Here is a 24,036-nt window from a genome sequence, read left to right on the forward strand (position 1 = left end):
ATACTTTATGCTGTGTTTTCTTAACCAATCCTTTCCATTTGTTCAGGGATGCTTTGAGGAATTATTGAGCACTATCAAGAAGAACGCTGCTGTCGTTGGTGGAGTAGCTGCAGGAATTGCTGCATTAGAGGTATGTAGTCTTTCTGGGTGTGTTGCTCGTCCAGCTATGTTTTATGCAAACGAGATTGGCTGTGCGAGTGAGCTTTAGTTTATTTATTTACTTTTATCGATATGCTGTCTGAGGGTTGAAGGGTGTTAGTAGTGCTAAAGTGTGGCACAGAAGATTTAAGCCTCTGGTCTGGGCTGAGTTGGGGAAATGTGTCTTCTCTTGCCCTGCCCTTTTCAGGCTGTGAACCAGGTGGTCAGAGCTCCAGTATATTTGGTTGGTGCTGTGTTGTAGTCTTCTCTTCTATGGAAGATTACCTTGTGTGCTAATTGTTTGTTGGGGACAAAGTTGTCATGCTTCTAGGATGGGCGGTGTACATTTTATGAAGGTTCCTTTGGTTGTTTGTGAGTTGTGTTAAGCAACATATTTGCCATTGTATCCCCAATAGCTTTTTCCTTTGAGATTTTTTCACAGAGTCCAGATTAGCGACATACATGTTGGAAATGAAGTGCCTTTTCAGGCTCTCCACTTTGGTGTTGGTGGAAACTGTAGGGTTGACCCTAGTCATATTTCATGAGCACAGGAGCATTAGTGCTTCATGCCCAGTACTACCGCGCATATTCACAGTGTGGCATAGGGATTTTGCTGCATATCTTCACACTTCTTAATACATTCCAGACTATTTTTCCTGGGCTATCTCTAGGAAGAGGGCATTTACCTGGACAGTCGCAAAAGCCTCATCTCATGGCACCTTCATCTCTGAAGAGAAGACACTCCTCTTCAATAAGCTGTCTGTAGATTTGAGCTCCTGTGACACTGAGCTTTTACTGATGGCTATAGTTCAGATGTACAGTTCTGGCACACTGATGACCTTCCTTCAAGGCTGTGCTCCTGGAGTTAGTAGATACAAGTTGGTGGTTGCACACATTTAGGGGCCAATTAAGATGTCGTTAGGAAATCATTCCCACTGAATCAGGTTAGGAATGCTTTCCGAACTATTTGTATTTAGGGAGTCCTACCGACCTATTACAAAGTGTCCTGATGCTTACAGACTCGGTTCGGTCGGACTCACATTGACTTCAATGGGAGCCTGTGCCCAGAACGAGAACACAGGCTTCCATTGGAAAAAGGGGTGGGTGGGGAAAACCTTGCACCCTGGAGGGGCACCTAACATTATGCATGGTTGGGAAGAGGGTCCCTTTGGTACACCCACGGGCCACATTCTGACGCCTGCGGGCAAAGGAGGGACCCCAATTGGCCCCCAAAGTCGTTTGAAAAACCATTTTGTCTCGGTCAAACCGATTCGGAATGGCTGTCCGAATCGATCATCATACTCGCTCATACAGAAACTCTCCATTGGGCTGTACGATTCGGCTGCGAATGACTCTGGCTACCAGAATCCTAGTCAGAACCCATAAAGCCTCCTTTCATTGCTCTCGGTCGTCCGTAAAGGTGACCGATTCAGTAGGAAACAAGGGTGCCGAATCAGATTCGACAATGCCGAATCCCATCTGGAGCCCTTCCTAACGACATTGTAATCGCCTCTTAGTTTTGCCCTCTGGGTTTGTTTGCTTTGATCAAAGGAAACGCACAGTGAAACCGGTTCTGCAGACTGCTGTTGTACACATACGCAACCAGAAAACCAGCATGAAAATGTACAATGACAGTTTACTGAAGTGTCGGTTTCATCATATCCAGCACATGGCAGTGGATGGTAGCATCTTAAAACAAAGCCCCCTCTTCTAAGTTGACCTGACCACAGCAGCTTGCTGCAGGAAAAGTGTGTCCAAGGTTATATTGACAATCCTTTAGTGATGCTGCTGTGAATAACCTGTTTCTAAAGGTGATCGTACTTATGGCGAGCATCTGGTGGATTCCTAATCCACTGGCACTGCCACGGGTGTGGAATAACGCAGTTCTCTTCTTTCTGCAGATCCCCTCATTGTTCAACATCATCATGACCCCACTCATTGAGGTTACCTTTCATATCAGTGTTGAATAACCGGTTTGAGTGGGGGCGCCTGAGCAGGAGGAGGACATTTTATTTATTTTTTTTATTAGTTTTATAGAGCGCAAACTTGACCTGATAGGCTATTAGAGCACTTTACAGGAATCCGCAGTAGTATACAAAAGACTTGGAGGGGGGAGGCGCTGGATACAAAGATATAAAAGGGACAAAGTACAATTTACATTTACATTTTGCTAGAAACAAAGGTCCCAAGGTCCATGGGGGATGCCCGGAGGTGCAGGGAAGATAGTGTCAGTGTGCTCCAGTTAAGATGGTGTCAGTGTGCTCCAGGGGATGCATTAGAGAGGAAATAGAGCTAGGTCTCTGGGTGAAATAGAAGGCAACAATTTAGGCGAGGGATTTTCCCACCAGGAAGGTTTTAGCATCCTTTTTTAATTGAGCCAGTGTAGGGATTCTTCTGATGGCGGGCGGGAGTGAGTTCCATATTCTTGGTGCGGCCCCAGAGAAAGCCAGATTGTAAGTTTTCTTTTTTCCTAAAATGTGCAGATTGGAGCAAGAGGTCTCTGGTGGACCGCAAGTTTCTGGTTCCTCCGGATATCATGAGTTTCTGGGCAAGATGTGCAGGGGAGTTTGAGTATAATGCCTTGAGCGTGATGCATGCCATTTTGAGTTGGATTCTGGCCTGTAGAGGAAGCCAGTTCAGAGCTTTCATATGTGGTCAAACTTCCTTGAAACTGTTAATAGCCTGGCGGCCGTGTTGAGGCAGGCTTTTAAAGGTGCCAGGGAGATCTTGGGTAAACCCGAGAGGGTGGAGCAGCCATATTCCAGTCTAGAGATGACTAGTGCCTGGACTGCCATTTTTAGGTCGGGAGTATCCAGGAAGGGTTTCAGTTTCCTTAGATAGCTCAGGTGGAATCTGGCTGATTTGGCCATCTAGTTGATGTGGTCCCGCATCTTCAAGTTGCAGTCCAGGGTTATTCAAAGGGATTTGGCCGAGTCCACGATGGTCGGAGGGCAGTTTAAGGCTGTGATGGCCTTAATCCATACCCGAGTCTCAGGGTTGGTTATGGGTGGGGAAATTAGAAGAAATTCTGTCTTCCTTGCATTGAGGTTGAGTTGATTGGAGGAGAGCCATTGGACAGTCAATTTCACGGCTTCATTCATGGAAAGAATCTCCTCAAGAGAGGAGATCTTGATGTAGATCTGGATGTCGTCAGCATACATGTGGTAAGAAATATTTGCGGTGTGTAGTACTTCGGCAAGCGGTTCTAGGTAAAGGTTGAAGAGGGTGAGAGACAGGGTAGATCCTTGGGGTACTCCAACCGTGACTGGGGAGGGAGCAGACAGGTTACCGTTAATTAGGAATCTCTGTGATCGGTGGTGGAGGAACTACCTAAACCATTGAGGAACAGAGCCATCCATTCCCATCCTGAATTTAAGGCGTTTGAGTAGTTTCTCATGGTTGACCATGTCAAAGGCCAAGGAAAGATCTAGGAGGATAAGGAGACAGGTTTTGCCTTGGTCAAGGGCTTGGAGGGCATCATCCACGATGTGGAGAATGGTGGTTTCCGTGCTGTGCCCAGGCCTGAAACCAGGTTTGGAAGTCATCTGGTAAGTGGAAATTGTTGATGCGCTGGCTCAGCTGCTGTTGCACACACTTCTCCAGAACTTTAGCTAAGAGTGGGATGTTAGAAATAGGTCTAAAGTTGTCGGGGGAGGCAGGATCCAGCCATGTTTTTTTTAGAATGGGGAGGACTTGGCTGGCTTTCAGAGAGTTGGGTATGGATCCCTGAAGAAGGGAGGCGTTAATTATTGCAGTCCAGCTAGGAATTATATAATGGCGGCGGCAGCTAGGCAGTGGGTCATTAAAGTGGTTGTTCCGGTATAAGGTGGAAAGGATTTTCGAAACTGAGTGTTCGTCATAGATTTTGAAGTCTGTCCAGTGTGCTTGGTTTGTGGGTGAAGCCTGTGGAGGTGGCATGGAGGGAGGAGGCAGATCTGAAAGGGGTTGCGAATAAGCAGCAGATGTAAGTTTGTTTCTTAAGGCTGTGATTTTGTCAGAGAAAAAAGAGGAGAATTCCTCCGATGAAACAAATGACTTGAAGGTTTCTTTCGATGTTTTGGCCAGTTTGTTTGATTGGTGTTTGACCAGTTTGAAAAGTTTGCGGGGTCTGTTCTTGGCGTTCCCCAGTTCGGATCTTAAGAATTCTTTTTTTTTTTTTTTTTTTTTTTTTTTTTTTTGAGTTGAGGATGTTTCTGTTGTAGGCATTTCTGGCCTGGCGGAGGAGTTTTAGATGTGCGGCTGAGGGGCGCTGTCTCCAGGTTCTTTACGACTGCCGGAGGGATCTCCTCTCGCTGTTGAGGGACCCATTGAACCAAGGGTTTATCTTTGATTTGGGATCTTTTTAGTTTTAGTGGGGCAAGGCCATCAAGAATGGGATCAAATGTGTAGGGGAAAGCCTTCTACCTATCTCTATAAGTGTCTTGCTGATCAGCATGCATAGTTGCAGGCTTACTAGCTTTCAATATATAGAACAAAATCAGTGGTGGGGATGACGAATACCCTGGTTTTCATATCCTCCTTCTGACAACACCATAATCCTCTTGATTTCAGTCATATATGGCCAATATCTCTGGTAATTGGGGAATGTAGACTTTCCTTCAAGGATCAGAGCAGCTAGGTTTTAAAGACCTTCTGCTTCAGACTATGAGTCTTTAACAAACTTACCTGTCCACCAGGAAACCGTGTGTATTTTTAAAGCGGTTCTGCTCCAAAATGTTGATCCGAATTTGAGGAGATTTCATGGGCAAAAGACACTCCTTTAATGGGTATAGTCTCACATCCTCGAGGTTATTTCATAAAATGGGATATTTATAAAGCCTCTCAGCTCATCTTTCACATAATGTATGACCTAATAATACATTTAATTTCATTAAATCACTCATGTCATTTACTGCTGAATTCACTCAGAATGTGTGCTTTATTTTACCAGCAGCTCAAAATTGCTAAATAACAAAATATGTAATAACATATTTGTCTAATGCTTTGCATGGGCACACAGAAGTGGATTTTCTCTGAAATTAAAATTCAAATTGTGCGGAGTATATTAAAGTGCACTAATTATGGAATGCAGTGATCCTACTTATTCTGCTGGACTGTGCAGACCCTTTCCTGCTAAAGGTGGCTTTGACTGGTTCACAGTAAGGCTGCCATGCTGGATATGTTAGGCTTTGTCTGTGATGACTAATGAAGCTTCTACTTAAGGACTTACAAAAACTCCCAGTCAAGAACCACGAGGCCTTCAAGAGCCTATGCACTGAGCACAAAGACATAGTGACAAAATGCACATAAAATAAGACATCTGGGGCCGTATTACGTATTTGCATTGTTTGCGCCTGACTCACCTTTGAAAAGGTGCGCCAGCTGCAAACAATGCCAATTCTCCCCATTATGGTGAATGCTCTGCCCTCGGGGCAGCCGCAAACTCGCACTGCAATGGTGGCAGCGCATTCATGTGAAAACACAGAGCAGCCGCTCTGTTTTTCACAGGGCAGGCGGGTGCAGTCCACGGGACCTCCTTTACACCCTGCAGAGGGCTGCTGTCAGGAGGCGCACTGACAGTGCGCCACCTTTTAAATGGCGCACTGTCGGTGCGCCTTCTGAGAGTCTCTTTGACTCTGAGCCCGCATCTGTAATATGGCGAGCCGCAGAGTCAAAGGAATTCCCTCATTTGCATAGGGCACTCCCCTTTGCAAATGAGAGAATGCCCTCTGTTGATAGCGCTGGCGCTTTGAGTGCGCCAGCGCTATAAGTATTATAGAAGTGGATGCACCAGCGTCTGCGTCCCCTTCTATAATAGAAAAGTTCCCCGGGGCATGAAAAGTGGGCGCAAACGCCTGTTGCGCCACCGCGGCTAATACGGCCCCTGGTGACCCAAAACAAACTAGTGACATTCATGGCACTTGTAATTGTCAATTCCTGGCTTACCCCGGTTTTAAAATGGCAGCATGAGGGTATGACACTGACTGCCCAGTGATCCTTTGTTTTGGATACTCTTTCTACTATGCAAAGTGCGCAAAAGTTAAATGCTCTAGTGCAGCGTAACATCCATATTGTGCCAGGTTTCAGTAACATTTATTGGACTAAATGTAAATAAAAAGGCAAAGCTAGTTTAATGCATCCGCATTTGAAGTAACACAGTCTGTCGGATAGCAGTGATGCAATGATCTTATTTAAAGAAGCTGTAGATAGGCGGTTTCCTTCTGCTACATTTCAGTGATTGATGACCTGCTGCCTCTGTTTTCTGCTGTTTAGTCAGATTATTGTTTTTTTCTGTGCTATTTCAGTTCTTGATAACCTGCTGGTTTGGTTTTCTTCTTTAATATTTCATGGATTGACTCATTGGCAGATATTTCTTCTGCTATATTTTAGTGATTGATGGTATATTGACTTGGTTTTCTTCTACAATATTTCAGTGAGTGGCCACGTTTTGTTCTCCTGTATTTCAGTCATTTATGCTTATTGACTTAGTTTTTAACTGTTGTATTTCCGTAATAGGTGACCTATTGGCTCAGTTTTCTGTGATATTTCCGGGATTGGTGGCTTATTGTCGTGATTTTATTCTGCTACATTTGAATGATTGATCACATGTCTGAGATTTCTTCTGCTATATATCGTCCACCAATAATATGCTTACTTCTCGATTGCCGTATCAGTGATTAATGACCTATTGGCTCAGTTATTTTCTGATATATTTCAGTGATGATACATTGACCCAATTTTCTACCTCAGGATTTGGGTGATAACGTGGATGTATTAATGCATAGTAACCTTTGTCTCTGCTTTTTGACAGATCGCAGCAATGGTGGTGGCCATGTACCTGTATTGCCATATCGATAATAAGGCATAGATTCACGAAGGAGACCTGGAAAGACACTACTGACCGGACTGGAACGTCTATGGAGGGTTGGGGAGGATTTGATGATCTGGCTTTTGTAATGAACTGATTTCCTGACGCAGACCTGTTGCCAAGACCAAGAAACTCGAGAATTTGACTTCATGAGAGACCAACCTGGGGGACTACATAGCACTTTACAAATAATTGTCACTCCGCTATACTTCATTTTCCTCCATCTTCGTGCCCACTGCTTCCCAGTTGCTGCTACGGTACTAAAGACTTACGGCATATTGAGAAAAAATTGTGGTCTAAAGTCTTTCCCCATCCAAGAAAGACTTGCTGCAGGCTGTGTTCTTGTCAGGCCCGTTGCCAATCTGTGCTTGTTTACCAAATGTGCAAATATTGTATGTGTGTCCAGTTTCATACCTTCCTGTCTTTGAGTTTGATGCCTTTATGCTGTACATAAAGCTCTAACATGTTTTGTTCACCTTCCCTAAATGGAGGCTTGCAGTAACTTGAACTGGCTTTGTTGACTCATCTCTGGCCAGCTTCTCCTTGTAACTTGTTGACTCATCTCTGGCCAGCTTCTCCTTGTAACTCTTTACCTCTATGTGCTGAGTGTGGCATTTAAATTTGGGCACATAAGGAGCAGGTTCTGTAGTTTATTAGCAACGGCTGTACATCGACAAGCCACAGATGCGCTCGTAAGTCCATGGTGTAACCAGAATCCCGCACTCCATTCCATCTGTATGTCTTGCACTTCAACTCTGGAGACGTGTGCGTCCTCTGGTTTAATAGACTGCTCCTCTACCCTGCGTCCTTGCAAGCCTTCATTGCTAAAAGAATGCAGCACCTAGATTGTTTTCCTCGTTCTTTGTGCACACCTCTCACGATTTACTTTCCAGATAGTCAAGTCTTACTGTGGTCTCAACTTTCACCATTTCCAGGCAAGGAGCCCACCTGGTTTTGAAAGATTCTGCAGGTGGGTGACCCCCAACATCATCCACTGCTGGCAGTGGATGTCTAATTCAATCCAAAGTACTTGCAGTTACAGTGGAAATTTCCTTTTGAATATTCTGAAGCCCCATTGGACCAAGTACCGTTTCCATTATCTTCTTGAGTTTATAAGTTGTGTTTGTGAAGAAGAGGGTTGTCTGCCCCTTAGAACTACACATACCCTTTATCTGTGAAAAAAATACAAATGACAATTTTCTGAGTCTCAAACACCATCTCAATGATAAATTTAGCTTTTCATTGAATGAGACTAGTCTGCAGTAATGAGTGTGTGGATTTTGTCTTGTTGCTATGATGCCCAAATCTGAAATCCACCAATTTTGCCAAACGAAGACTGTGCCTCACAAAAGGAGCTGCTAGTCTAGCCTTTAGGTGGAAAATGTAATGAAGTGGCACAATCAGCAGGCCTGACCATCAACTTGTCCTGACTCCCTAATTAATGTACTTTCCAAAGATTAGTTATTTTCCTGTCCTGTTATGATGATCCAGCTTCTGGTGATTTAACATACAGAATTCACATTTACACTTTGATATAGGAAGGAATTTGTTGCAAGTGCCTAATTATAAATGCCTGCCCTTTTACAACAAATCTACATGGCCATATACTGTTTGCCTTATATTGTGCCAATCACCCTAACAGACAATGCATCAGCCTTCAGCTGGAACCCAGAATATTAGCGATAACTATAGAGGGTAATGTTCACATCTCTCACTTTAAGCAGAGTGAATACATCTTGCATATTCCCTGTATTCGTTCTATTGATTCTGATTGTACTTATGATGGGAGGCATTCCTTGAAAGCGGTCAGCAGTAAATTTTGTGACAAGCATCACCACCTCACTTCTGGACTGTCTGGACTATTGCAGACCTTCCAGTCTTCAGATCTTGCGTTTCATTTTAAATTCCAGGGTTAATCAGTTGAAAGGCCTCGTCTAGTGATGATTCACTCTGGCAATTCATCATATTATTTCATGAACCAATTTCCAAATCTGCACCATTCTTTTTTTTTTAACACCTTTTTATTGGAGTTTTTTTCTTTTATACATACAACATTAAAAAAAAAAGAAAATAAAAACATATAACATATAGTCATTAGAGTTATGTCGGTACATGGTAGCAGCCCAGCTTGGCTATTTTACAGGTGGTACAGGTTCGCAACATCTGCGCTTGGCTGCCCCCCTATCCACTATCCCCAGTGATTTGGGTGGAGGGTGTGAAAGTGGGAGGAAGTAGGAAATTGAAGTAAACCGAAAAGAGAAAGGTGGTAGTATACTCTAAGCTTGGTAAGTTCTCGGTGGAGTTTTGATCTGTGGTGTGGCATTGTTGCTGCTCAAGGTGGTTCGTATGGATCTAGGATCTTGTCCAAGGATGCCCATTCTATCAGCAATGCATTTTATGAAGGAATCTCTTTCCAATGCCGCCATACTTGGAGACCGAATTCAAACCTTACTCTACAGTCTGTAAGAAAGACACTATGACGTCCAAAATGTAGAATCTAGTAACATTCTGCTTGTTTTATCCCTACCTTCTTAACAGAGCGATGAAGTGAGCAAAAGCAAGAGTGTGTCTCAGACAATTGTTCTGGTCTACGATCTAGAGATGTTGGCAAAGCAGATACCCTATTTTTCACTCCCTTTTTACTTCTCACAAATCCTTTGTTATTTCAGACTATTATGTGCTGTTGTTCCAGTTTTTAATTTCTTGGAAGCCTTGAATGAAGGAGTTTTTGTCCTGCCACACCCCTATCTCTGGGGATTACATGAAGGGCTCAAATCCTCTAAAGGACATTGTACTGTTCTAAGTTCATATAATACCAGGATGTTTTGTTCCTCCTGAATGATTTGAAACATGATTGTAAATCAGGTAGTCCTGTACATTGTTTTTACATCTGCTTGTGAAATAGTAACTTTATCTTACTTTACCGTAAATTATTTTCTATTGTAGAAAAAAAGACCACTTTTTTGTAATTTAGAATATTAAAAACTATATGTTTGACCGTCATGTTTTGACTTAGTTTTTCTTGTTTAAAAAGGCAAGCAAAACATGTAAATTTGAAAAGTAGCAATTGAAGGCAATCTGATATTTAATAGAAATAAATGGCTATGTACTAGGAAAGAGAACATTGAGTTCCATCATAATGTAATTATACCTTTCTGATGAGAGCACTTTAGTTGGTGCCTGTGTTCGCCAGTGACTTAAATCAACACTGTGTAGCACAAACTCAACCTTGTTAGGTGTGTCTTTCTCACACAGTTCAGTTTTTTCTTAATTTGCCTCCACAAGTGAAAACATATGGCATTCACCATCGTGGTGGTCGTAGCAGCACTACACAACAGCAGCTGATGACACTGTAAAAATTGCAAAATAATTGCAAATGGCATCCTGCACAGTGACCGTTATGATAAAATAAGTATCTCTATCTTTATATGCTAAAGTGTATATAGTACTTTCACAAAAGTGAAACTGAAAAATTAGCAAGCAGTGAGAGAGTTGATGATTTTGGTATCCTCCCTAACCCAGGGGGAGTACCAAACAGATGCCTTGAAAACAAAAAAGCACATCTTATTGAACGATTTGGTGGTGGTCCCATCCTCTTAAGACCACCCCAAACACAGGTATTGGCAAAAAAACATTCCCAACCAAAGGCCCTGCAAAGCATTATGGGTGGAGAAGTGTGGCTCACTGGTTAGAGCGGGCAGACCCTGAAGCAGAGGTCAGACCCGAGACCAGGGTTCGATACCCGACGCGGCAGGGTGTTGAGCTCATATGTCCACGGACTCGATAATTCTCGCTTCGGTGCCTGTCCTAATCATGGGTTCACACTCTGCAACTCTGGGCATTAGCTTGCTTAATCTCCACAACAGCCCCCCGCGGCGGGATGCCTGGTTTTCACCTTGGGGATGCCCTGTAGGGGCTATCTCACAGGGAAAAACCAGGACGGGTTTCCAAGGCAAGCACGGAGTTACCCCTTCGGGGGTCGATTCTGGCGCTATATAAGAAATGTAATAATAATAATGAGATTAGCAGTGGGCAGTGAATATTATTATGTATGCAATATTAGAATAATTCTACAAAGAGCTGCAGTGCAACTGGTGGTTACTAGATGTCCCTCATGAGTCAAATGCAAATGCTTGATGAAAGGGTTTCAATGGTTTTGCATTTGACTTGTGAGGGACATCTAGTAACGACTAGTGGAACTGCAGCTTGATGTAAAAATAATTTCAATGCTTTGCATTTGACTAGTGAGGGATATCTAGTAACGACTAGGTGAACTGCAGCTCTTTGTAGAATTATTTTGATATTGGATACTATATTATTCACTGCCCACTGCTAATCTCGTCCCATAATGCTTTGCAGGGCCTTTGGTTGGGATTGTTGTTTTGCCAATAACTGTGCTTGGGGTGGTCCTAAGAGGATGGGACCACCACTTAAGTTCAACAAAATGTGCTTTTTGTTTATGCTCTTTGTGTTCAAGGCATCTGCTTGGTCCTCCCCCTTGGTTAGGGGGGACACCTAAATCATCAGCTCTCTCATTGCGTAATGTTTTCATTGTAAAATTTGTGAGCCATCTTGCTAAGGAATTTTATTGTATGTAAGCATCTTATTACCCAGTACAGGTCAGAAGCTATGATCTTTACCCCAATGTTTTTGTACCATCGCAAAATCCACCACTGGGCAGCAATGGTGACTCTGTAGGTACCACCAATCTGTCCTGGAACTACTGTGCAATTATACATATCCTTTGATAATATTTACAGTTGTTCCTGCAGACATTGTCAAATAAGCTGTGAGTCAACACATGTTTCATCCCCTTGGGGACTTCTTCAGGGCAATATAAGTCTGTGTGTCCTTTGTGCTTCCTAAGCTAATTCTGAAACGTCTGAAATATACCACTCCCTGTTTCAAGACCTCATCGTGGCAATATCTGGTTATCTGGTCTTACTGCCATTTTTTTATCAATATTTTAGGACCTACATATTTTGATCTGCTCATAATATCTTTTGACTACAGCAACTGTCATACTTTATGCTGTGGGAGACACGGCTACACCACTGAGACCAATATTGTACACTTATTCAGTTCAAATACAATTAGTGCTTTAAATTGTCTGGTATTGAGTACAGGCACTTTTTAGTTCTGGGAGGGAGAGTACCAACACTTCAAGAGAAATGTAATACTTATAATTGGAGAGTACCGGCACTTCTCAGAAACAAGCAGGTACTCTGATACAGAGTACCTGCACTTCTATTTTTCCATTTCAAGCACTGAGTACAATTGATACACAGACCTCTGCTGCCTGGATCAACTGTGAATCATCGTTTCATGATCTCTCTTTTGCACGTTGGTGGATTTGGTATTTGAGATGCTCCTCTGCTGACAATTTAAAAACATTAAGGACCAGAATGGGAGGTAAGGAGTGAAGAAGTACTCTGCCTGCACAATCCACAGACTGCCTGCCTCATGTAGAGATGGGAGGACCTTCAGTATTTCTTCATCGTAGCACCCATTGGCTTTGTTGATGGAACACTTCCTCTGACAGCCTTACGGAATAGTGGCTGCCTTAAGAAGGAAATTATACCAACCGCCCTGTTCAAGGTGGAGGTATAATGTTTTTTGGGAACAGGGAAGTTTGGATCCAACATTGCCAGGCAAATCTGGTAGTGATAGCCAGGAACAAAACAATAAGAACCCCGACACCCTAGAAGAAATCTCTTGGAGTGTTGGGGGTCATTAGCTTTTTGTTTTTCAGTAACCAACCCCAAGCTCTGGGAGCTTGTTTAAAATTCTTTTTTTATATTCAAAAAGATTGGTGGACGGCCCTCAAAAGTGATGGCAGCCGCCCACTAAACTTTTATCACTTTGAAAGGAACAACTCAATGACGGTTCCATTCAATGTATAAAGATTACTGCTTTGCTGGCAATAATACATTTGGCCAATGGATTACCGTCTGGCTGGCTGAGGTTCTATCATCTGCCGTCCCAATGGGCCTATTCGTCATGCATAAATCTGTAGATTGTTCATGTCTTTAGCCTATTATTATAGTTCTGCTTTTATCATCATTTTGACTGTAGCACTTGGTTAAAACTGCCTTCAACCATCTCATGCTGTCACCCCAACTGTTTCTAACTTCATTGGCATTGCTGTTTTGGAAATGTTATAGTTTAATTGGATGCCTGATTACAATTTGCCCACTGCCATGCTTCCACAAGATCAAGTTTAACCAATAGTCCAGCATGACTACCTACCATATTTTTAAAACCTTGTTGCAGAAGCCCACTGGAGTCCCATGCCATGTCCTGAGCCAAGTATGCATAGGAGGAAGGCTACTAAGAAGCAGGATGTTTGCCTACTGGCAAATCACAGCAGGGTTTGGGGGATGTTTTACCATATCAGGCAAGGTGGTGATAGGGCAGAAGCTGCTGGGATTATTGGTAGCCATGTTCGATTTCTGTGCTAATGTGGCCAGGCTTCAGGAGCAAAGCCCCCCGCATAAGTGAGAGATTAAGAGGGGCAGCACCCGTTGAGATGTGATCTTTTAAGTAGCCTGTGTCAGTCTTCAATATTGACTTTGAAAGTTTGTGTTGGAAAAACAGATCTTATAAACTTGCTCGCTCAGTCTTGAGCATATAAAAAAAACCATAAGTAGCCGGTATGATCTGATAAGGATGCCTCATTTGACAGCTCAGTACTTGGCAGTTATGAGTCTTAAAGTTACCAATTTTGCCTGAAAAAAGGGGGACGGGGCTGTCATTACAAGGTTAAGAGCCATATTCGAGCGAACAACATGGGGGTTCTCATACGGTTAATTATTTTCAATAGAGTGCCTGGTTAACTGTCCAAGTTTTTAATGTAGTTTGTCTAGTAATTTGTTTTTACTTTTTTGACTGTGATGGTAGGTTAATTGGCTGCTTCTCGGTGTGTTTTTTTTTCTCGTGATTATGTGGAATGTTGCCTTCTTCTACATTATTCAGTGTGAATGGTTACAAGCCCCAATTAATACAGACCGACCCCTACCGCCCTTCAGACAGTAAAGGAGACACCTTGCAGCTGTCCGAGGTCCCCTCTATTGCTCGTGTAATTGCTATTTTTAGCCTAATCGTTATAATCTATTTTTTGTAAAATAAAAAGAGCAATAAATGACCGAGGCCGAGACACCCCTGCTATGATTTCAGCTCAGGGCCCCTCAGTAGGGCCACGCCCTTAGGGTACACCCCCTCCTTCTTAAATTTTTACTTCCTTTAGCCTGCTAGGTCTATGTGCCATAACTCGTGGACTTCCAATGGTGGGTCACAGAAAATGGTGCAACCTAGTGAGCTCTGCAGTTCGTGGTCCACGGTCAATGCTTTCAAAGACCTATTACTAAAGTTTCTCTTCTTAAAGAAGCTTAAGAGCTAAAAAAAAGTCACACATGGGCTGGTGGCAAAACAAAAAAAATAAATAAACATTTCAGTCGTAAGAGTGCAGCTGCCGGGACAAACTGACCATTACCGTGACTGTTTAAAATCTTCCACAGAAGAGAATACATTAAGAAATTGGGCCCTATTCACAAAGGTACATTTACTTGTGTATATTGAATTCCTATGACTGGATGTAACCCTGTCTTTTTTTTTGTTTTTTTGCTATTCACCCTTTTTAATTGGAGATTTACACTTAGATGTAGTTTTAAATGCATCTCTCAACCCCCTCCAATCAAGGAGACTCCTACCACAGAATTAGTGAGTTTATTATTCTTATAAAAAATATTTCAATGATTGTATCTATAATACAAATGTAAAATATTTTAGAATATTTATTTGTAACCTAGAACTAATAAAATAAAACGTTAATGCACATTAACACATCAAAGTGGATGTGTATTAAATAATTCACTAATTTAAAATTGATTTATTTTATATTTTAAACAATGTGTAAAAATACCCTCGTTAACATTTTTATTTTTCATTAATATTTTGTAGGTGTTTTTTAAAAAGTATACATTTAATGTAATGTTTAATTTCTTATTAAATTGTTTAAAAGTTTAATTTATTTTTACATTCAGGTTTTAAATTTCAACATAATAAAATAATCAATAATTAGATTATTGTAATTTTGAGAGCCCCATTGAAGAGTGGAGCAGCAGTTGTATAGGCGTGCTGCTGTCAACTTTCTAATGTCCTAATCTACATCCTCTGACTCTCCCTCTCACAGGCTATGTGGATTATGCAGGGGAATGAAAGAAGCATAGGCTGTGGACAAGGGCGCACAACAAGCTTTCCACCCCCATCGCTCAGTGTCACTGAAGCTGTGGAAGGAAGGTTTTTTTCCTCAGCTCCTGTGTCTTCCTCAGCACTGCTGCACAAAGAACAGCACTGAAGGAACTAAGAATCACTGGCTGACTTCAGCCTCCTTTCACAGCTCCTGCTATGTGCATGCACAAACAGCTATCAGACACACAGCAAGAGCTGTGAAAGGTTCTCCGCTTTGGAGGTGTTAGGCTGTAAAACACTGTGCATCTCCCTGTAGGCTGTTTTTAGGTTTCGTCTGTATAACGCTTTCACTGTACTTGAGAAATCTATTGTTTTTAATATAAACTTAAAAGGGACTTTACATCGACATCCCGCCTCCTCTTGTTCCTTGCTTCTCATTGCTTCCTGTGCATGTCACTTCTCTTCCCTCCATTTCTATTGGTTGTAGCATATTTTCCTGCATTTACCAATGCGTATTTCTTGTCTGCTTCTCTTATCAGTTTCCCGCTGCTGAAATACTGTTAACATCTGCTTTGGTGGAACTATATTTTTATAAAGTTTTGGCTTTTTCTCTTGCAGCATAATTACATATCAATTGATCACCCGGAGAGATGAAGTGATTTGTATAGAGTCACAAGATGTTGCACGGCGCTGCTGAGACTCAAACTGGGACCAGCAGCTGTCGCATCAGCAGCCCACTGCACCACTCCCACTGTCCTCTGTCAAGGAGCTCTTTCTTCCGGACGATGATTGATGAAAACAGCTCTTCATTCATTCCTTAGGCGAAACCGATGAATTGTCAATGCTTGTTTTATTAGGATATTCCTCTCCCATGGGGCAGAATGTTATTTTTCGCCTAAAACCCCTGCCTTGGCAGGCTATACTTGCCAGTAAACACCACTCCCTTCTTGTGGGCCCTCCCATCTGGCTCTGTCCTATAACGAATATGAGGACCAAGCTTTCAATAGCAGGTATAGCCTCTATGGTGGGCTAGAAGTCTATATTACATATAATCTTCATCACTAATATATATTCATTACAGAAGGGGGTTGAACCCATGCAGTCACGGGGACCTGGGCGTTGTGTGGTAAATGTATAGAAAGGGTCCCCGTGAGAACGTGTAAACACACAATAACACAATTACAAATTTAAATAAAAATAAAGAATTGATTCTGATGAAAATGTTGTCATTTATTCAACAACACTACTTTATGATTTAGTGAAGCATTATTACAATCACTTTGAGGAGAGTAGGAAATTAGAAAATGAAATAGCCCCAATAAGGGAGGGGAGGGAAGGAGGAAGTGGTGCTCAAGGGCTGTGAAAAAGGTTAGGGAAAGTACACAGACTTAAACAGGATGTAAATAAATACAAAAATCAGAGGAATTGGGAATTATTCTAAAAACCAAAACAGCCTATGTGAATTAAGGCAATTATTGAAAACACAATACAGCTAAGGACATTCTACGGTCACATATGCAGTTCAATATGATCCAGGGGATGTGCCGGACGTCCAAAAATGAAGAGGCGTCGACGTTTCGACCCCTATTTATAGGCTAACTTAAGTCCTTTTCCGGGGTCTTCATCAGGACCGTTACAGTGGGGGAAGGGACGAAGTGGGGCCGTCCTGTTTGGAATGGAGGAGAAACAGTGCAGTGGACCATCCAAATGGTGTACTGCTTCCGAAGGGGAAGAGACTGTCTCCCAAAAGACTGTCAACTTTAGTTAAATCAAACACACTCCATCAGGATATACATCAGCGGGAATAATTGCTGCCAAGACTGGTGGGCGGCGTGCTGGTTTGTTGTAGATCTAGCTGTCAATTCTTGTATAGGTCCACGCAGCATTTAGGTGGACAGGAGACCACGGGTACACGCGGCGGTCGCCATGATAAATCGGCCGACTGGGTGCCGTCACGGTGGATTCTTAATGCAAGGGGAACGAGGCACAAGCCTTCAGTCCGATGGCAATCCACAGAACTACGCGGAGTTTAGGGGCGGAGCCTATAACCTAACATTGTTGATGGATATATATTGTGGATATCCATCAACAATGTTAGGTTATAGGCTCCGCCCCTAAACTCCGCGTAGCGGCTGACGGAGTTCTGTGGATTGCCATCGGACTGAAGGCTTGTGCCTCGTTCCCCTTGCATTAAGAATCAACCGTGACGGCACCCAGTCGGCCGATTTATCATGGCGGCCGCCGCGTGTACCCGTGGTCTCCTGTCCACCTAAATGCTGCGTGGACCTATACAAGAATTGACAGCTAGATCTACAACAAACCAGCACGCCGCCCACCAGTCTTGGCAGCAATTATTTCCGCTGTTGTATATCCTGATGGAGTGTGTTTGATTTAACTAAAGATTTGACAGCTAGATCTACAACAAACCAGCACGCCGCCCACCAGTCTTGGCAGCAATTATTCCCGCTGATGTATATCCTGATGGAGTGTGTTTGATTTAACTAAAGTTGACAGTCTTTTGGGAGACAGTCTCTTCCCCTTCGGAAGCAGTACACCATTTGGATGGTCCACTGCACTGTTTCTCCTCCATTCCAAACAGGACGGCCCCACTTCGTCCCTTCCCCCACTGTAACGGTCCTGATGAAGACCCCGGAAAAGGACTTAAGTTAGCCTATAAATAGGGGTCGAAACGTCGACGCCTCTTCATTTTTGGACGTCCGGCACATCCCCTGGATCATATTGAACTGCATATGTGACCGTAGAATGTCCTTAGCTGTATTGTGTTTTCAATAATTGCCTTAATTCACATAGGCTGTTTTGGTTTTTGGAATAATTCCCAATTCCTCTGATTTTTGTATTTATTTATATCCTGTTTAAGTCTGTGTACTTTCCCTAACCTTTTTCACAGCCCTTGAGCACCACTTCCTCCTTCCCTCCCCTCCCTTATTGGGGCTATTTCATTTTCTAATTTCCTACTCTCCTCAAAGTGATTGTAATAATGCTTCACTAAATCATAAAGTAGTGTTGTTGAATAAATGACAACATTTTCATCAGAATCAATTCTTTATTTTTATTTAAATTTGTAATTGTGTTATTGTGTGTTTACACGTTCTCCTCACGGGGACCTTTTCTATACATTTACCATAATATATATTCATGGCACATATTCTCACAGTCGAGCCTCCTTTAGGCATCCTGGGGACAGTGCAACACCAGGCATAAGGTGCCTGAACTTCATAAGTAACAAACAACCAGCTTGTCACAGTGATGAAATTACACTCACACAGGTTGCAGGTTTCTCGAATGTTTATGTACATCCCCACACACCATCAGACACACTTCTATAATCTGCACTGCCTACAGCAAACCAACACACTGGCTCCGGTCCCCATCTATGTAGGCAATGGAAGGCCCAGTATCATTGACTACATATTGCTGTCGGCACCACTAGCCGTGCCTATAGAGCACTTAATTGGTTCCTGGTCTGGCCTTGGTGAACATAAATCCCTCACACTCGTGTTATCCCTCGCTGCCATCTTAACAGGGCAGATGAACACCTGCGTTACACATATAAGCATTGGCAATAAAGATCAAGCTTGCAGGCTTCTAGACAATCTATATGTTGTTTGTGCCACAGAAGTTAAGCATGTATGGACCCCACCACGCATGGTAGAGTCACCTTACAGGCCTTTGAAAAAATCATCAAGCAGATATCATCCAACCTAACTGCCGCCAGCAGAGTAAGTGGCAACAAGGCAAAGAGATGGTTTGATGGGACCTGCCCTGCAACCCATAGGGAACCTTTGCAGGCCCTTAACCACATTGGCGCGGCGCAGATTCCTGCGCTGTGCTGAACGTTTCAATGAGCCAACGGGCTCATGACAGAACGGTTCCGTCATGAGCACAGGTCAACCGACGCTCATTAGGGAACCGTTCCGTCATGAGCATCGAAGGGGTTAAGCTTAACCCAAGGGATGAGGTGCTGGTCAGGAGCAGGAGAAAGGTATATAAACTTGCTGTACGGGAGAGGAGGAAGAAGATACGAGAGCAAGCCTGGGAGGCTTTAGCCCAAGCAAATGTTATGGCAGATGGCTCAAAATTTTGGTTGATGGTTAACTGGCCTTATTTTCTGATATGCCAAATTCCAAAGTAGAGTGCATAATCCCGGCTGACCAGTGGGTACAGCACTTAGGACATATTTTTAGCAGCACTAACACAAGAGAATCTGGGGCTCATACAGACGGCTGGTTACCCAGTGTTCCCCTCCACTTCAGTATAGATGAGATTCATAAGGCAATCACCTCTACATCAAGAGGTAAGGCTCCCATCCCAACGGGGTTTCGGCAGATCTTTACAAGTCTGATCCCGAGGTTTGGGCTATGATTTTAACTCATGTTTTTAATGCAGCGTGCTGATGTGGTTTCCCAGCTTCATGGGAAATGGCAGTCATTATCTCTATTTTCAAAAAAAGAGCAAGGGATGATCCGGCATGTTAAAGAACGATTTCGCTTTTAGATTCTGCTGCTAAGATTATGGGCAAAGTGATTCTGGAACGTGTACCGGCATGGCTAGATCATTCCAATGTTTTTTCTGATTTACAGTACAGTTTCAGGAAGGGAAAAGGAACCTTGGATCAATGTCTTAATTTACACGTAGTGATCTGGAAATATACTCTTGCTAAGTGCTGGACTTTACACATGGCTTTTATGGATCTGAATCAAACCTTTTGATTGTGTAAACAGGTCCAAGTTCTCCAGTGTTAGGGGTGTCTTTCATAGATTCACATGCCTGAATCATTACCCGTCGTCGGAGTGGGAGTCCCACGGTACATAGAACAGCAATAATATGCCTGTAATAAACAAAAAACCTTGGTAATACACAACCAGGAAGTAAAGTAGCCCCAAGCTACAAGAGAAAAAACTTCCACACTCGTGACTTTGTATAGCCCAAACTGCAGCCAATCAGGCGACAGCACCCACCAGAATGTTCTCCCCAGAGGCTCAGGCTCTCAGATTTTCTACTGCACGTCGTGTAAAAGGAGTCTCCTTGAGCTCTGCTCAGGACTTCTCTTTTCTGACTGGATTACTATCCTTAGGATGTCATCTACTAAATAATCTCTCTTCAGGCCTTATGAATCTTGTGGAAAGCTCTGGCTTTTTAAAGAAGATCCCCACAAAAAGTGCATCTACTGCCTGTATCTTGATCATGAGGTGAGAAATTATAAGATCTGCAGGGCCTTCCCTCAGAAGACCCTTGTTAGAACTGGGGGTCTCTAGTTGGCAGAGGTAGGTGCCACTGTCCAAATAGGGACCCTTGCTTCTCGTCAGGGTAAGAAGGAAACACTCTTTAGATAACCTCTGCTCATCCCCTGGGTAGCTTGGCACGAGCAGGCAAGGCTTATCAAAGGCAATGTGTAAAGTATTTGTACCAACTCTCACAGTAACACAGTGAAAACACCCCAAACTGACTCCACTTCAGTTTAGAAAAATAAATGTATCTTTAATCTAAACTACACAGACCAAAACAACATAAATCCAACATACACAGTTCAAGAATATGGTTTCAAATGAGTTCTTAAGGTTGTGTTAGAATTGTTCACAGGTGCGCCACGTTTCAGCCAACAGTACCTTTAAATGTGACAAAGTTCCAAGAGAAAAGCTGTAGCGATGAAAAGCAAGCAATGCGTCACTCCTGAGACCCTGGGGAGGCGATGCGATAACCCCGCTCGATGTAGCGGGCGTGTTGCGGTGACTCCTGTCTGTACGGGAAGGGATGTAATACCTTGAGTGGATTCCGGTGCACAGGTTTCCGTGGAAGCGGCTCACAAAAGGTACGATGCACCGATCTTCGGTGCGTCAACGAAGCGCTGCTCAGCCTCGATCTTCTACTCTTGCGGCCCCTCAATGCAATGGCTCTGCAACGACTTTCGCAGCGACGTGATGCAGTCCGCAAGCAAGTGATGCGATAAACTTTGCAGAAAGTTCTTTAAATCTTGGTTTCCAGCTTCCCAACACAGGTACAACTTCCTGAGGTACCACACGTGGGCCAAGCACTCCAGGAAGGACAGAACTCTCTCAGCTGAGTTCAGGAAAGCTGGGGGTGAAGTTCTTTTGTTCCTGGGACTTCTTAACAGAGAGCCAGCTCTTCTTCAGGCTCTTGGAGATTCCAAAAGCAAGAAGACACAGTACAAAGCAAAGTCCTTCCCCTCTCCTTGGCAGCAAAGCAACAGCAGGTCAGTTCAGCAGAGCAACAGCAGGACAGTCTTCCTTCTTCAGTTTCAGCTTTCTCCTCGGCAGAGGTTCCTTCTTGATTCCAGGATGATCTCATTTTCTGTAGTCTGAGGTCCTATACTTATACCCCTAAAAGTCTTTGATTCCTTTGTGCAGGAGGGCTCTGAGCCCGGTCTGAACCAGCTCTGGGTGTTCCTTGAGCACTTTATTTTTCTGTCTTTCTCCTTTCCTTTCAGAGAGAGGGGCAAGGTGGTCAGCCGCCCAGCTGGAGATGGAGCCAGCTCTGTGGAAGGCAGACACAGCCCTATTCAGGCCCAAGTGCTATCCCCTCCCACCACTCAAGATGCCGATGCAGTCATTCAGCCTAGGGCTGACTCAGCCAACTTCCTGGGGGCTCCCCAGCCCCGGTCACTCTCAAACCAGACAGTCAATTCACGAACAGGCCAAGACACACAGGAAGGTCAGACAAGAGAACAGAAACTTTGTAAAAGTGGTGTTCTGAAACACAGGATTTAAAAACAACCTTTCCTAAAAAAATGTGTTATTAAATTCTGAGTTCAGGGATACCAGACTTTTATGTCCTACCTTGCTCCTATGGGAAGATATGCTCGTAGCCACTGTAGCCAGTGTTCCCCATGATAGCCTATGGGCAAGGTAGCCTTACAATAGTGAAAAACGAAAATGGCTGTAATTCACTACCAGAGCATGCCACCTGCACGAGTACATGCTCTACCTTTAACATACACTGCACCCTGCCCAAGGGGGTACATTGGGTCTTCCATATCAGTGTCCAATTTGTACAGAAAGGGAAGGGTGTAGGCCCGGTCAGTGGGGACACTGACCAGGAGGACATGGCAGTTCACAGACTGCACACAGGCCCTGCGGTGGCAGGCCTGAGACACCATTTTAGGGCTACTCATGTGGGTGGCACAATGAGTACTGCAGGCCCACTAGTAGCAATTGTATCACCATCCCTGGCACTCTTAGTGCACTTTACTAGGGACTTCTTGGTGAGATAAATATGCCAATCACGGATAACCAATTACAATCATAATTTACACAGGGAGCACTTGCACTTTGACACTGATCAGCAGTGTCAAAGTGCCCAAAGCTTCTATACCAGCAAAAACGAAATCCAGCAAAGCGTAAAAAATACAGGAAGCAGAGGCAAAACGATAGGGGAAACCACGCCAAAGATGCCAGGTCTAACAACCCTCAACCTGCCACCATCTCTCCCCTCCCCCCAGTCAAAAGTTGAAGGAAAATTATCCCGTTTCTACTCAAACTGGTCCACAATTTCTATAGACAATTGGGTCCTGGATATAGTGGCCGGGGGCCACAATTTAGAATTCCTCAAGATCCCTCCAAATTCTCCTCCCAAAGGCCCACATCCAGCTCATATCAAGGAGTTGTTCACCCGGATAAATTTGATGATACAGAAGGGAACGATCGAAAAGGTCCCTAATTTTCAAAAAGGAACAGGTTTTTACTCAAGGTTTTTCCTCATTCGGAAAAATTTGGGAAAATGGCGGCCTATCTTCGACCTACGTGCCCTCAACAAATACTTGGAAAAAGTTGTCCTTCAGGATGTTAACGCTTCAAGAAATCCTCCCGCTTCGCTCAATGGGGGATCACATGGCCACCCTCGACCTTCAAGACACTTATTTTCATGTGCCGATCCTCCTCAGACATTCACATCTTCCCATACTTGGACGAGTGCCTTATCAAGGCGAGTTCTCTTGCAAAAGCGAGCTCTCACGTTCAAAGATGCCTATCACTATTCCAGTCGCTGGGTCTTTCCATCAACTTCGAGAAATCCCATCTCATTCCATCACAAAGAAAGTCCTTCTTGGGAGCCACACTGGACACCCAACTCACTCAGGCTTTCGTCTCAAAAGAAAGACAACAATATATCTGCAAGTTAGCTCGCCTGTTGCAAGAAAAAGAGTACGTTTCAGTTCGGATGTTCAAATCTTTCCTAGGGATGATTTCTTCGTGCCTCCATCTGATACTCAACTGTCGTCTCAGAATGAGACCTTTGCAAGAAGAACTCAACCTCCAATGGTTACAGGTTTCGGGGTCATTCAACAACATCATTCACATAACTCCTCGGATGTGAGAATCCTTTCTCTGGTGGACTCAGATAAAGAATTTACAAGAGGGATGTGCATTCCTAGTGGAAGCGCCAAACTTCACCATCAACACAGACGCTTCTCTCGAGGGATGGGGAGCACACCTTCAGGGAATGACTGTCAACGGAAAGTGGAATGTGGAACAAAAGAAGTGGCACATCAATCTCCTGGAGCTGCGAGCCATTTTCTTGGCCAAGAAATCCTTTTGAACAGTCATCCAAGGGGCCCCGGTACTAATTCGGACAGACAATACAACAAGTATGCAATACTTAAACAAACAGGGTGGTACAAAGTCAGCCCTGCTCTCTCAACAAGCCCAGGAGATCTGGGACTGGGCATTGAGTCAGGAGATCAGCATCTCGCCTGTCCATGTTCCGGGGATCTCCAATGTTCTAGCAGATTCCCTCAGCAGATCTGCAATTTCCAATCGCGAATGGGAAATCCATCAGCCAACGTTGGACCAGGTCTTTCGGGAATGGGACCGGCCCGATCTGGACCT

The 24,036-nt window shown here is 43.7% G+C and overlaps 1 protein-coding gene across 1 annotated transcript in view; it reads left to right on the forward strand.

Moving 5' to 3' along the window:
* The window catches only part of TSPAN1 (tetraspanin 1), a 151,800-nt gene extending 141,812 nt beyond the window's left edge, over positions 1-9,988 (forward strand). Inside the window, exons 7-8 of the mRNA XM_086952339.1 lie at positions 47-130; positions 6,929-9,988. Of these exons, the coding sequence (XP_086808465.1) occupies positions 47-130; positions 6,929-6,985 (141 nt within the window). The 3' untranslated portion in view covers positions 6,986-9,988. The remainder of the gene's footprint in view (positions 1-46; positions 131-6,928) is intronic.
* Positions 9,989-24,036: the final 14,048 nt, after the last annotated feature.

The sequence above is a fragment of the Lissotriton vulgaris genome, chromosome 1_1 (genome assembly GCF_964263255.1).
Source record: "Lissotriton vulgaris chromosome 1_1, aLisVul1.2, whole genome shotgun sequence".
In the NCBI taxonomy this organism is placed as follows: domain Eukaryota; kingdom Metazoa; phylum Chordata; class Amphibia; order Caudata; family Salamandridae; genus Lissotriton; species Lissotriton vulgaris.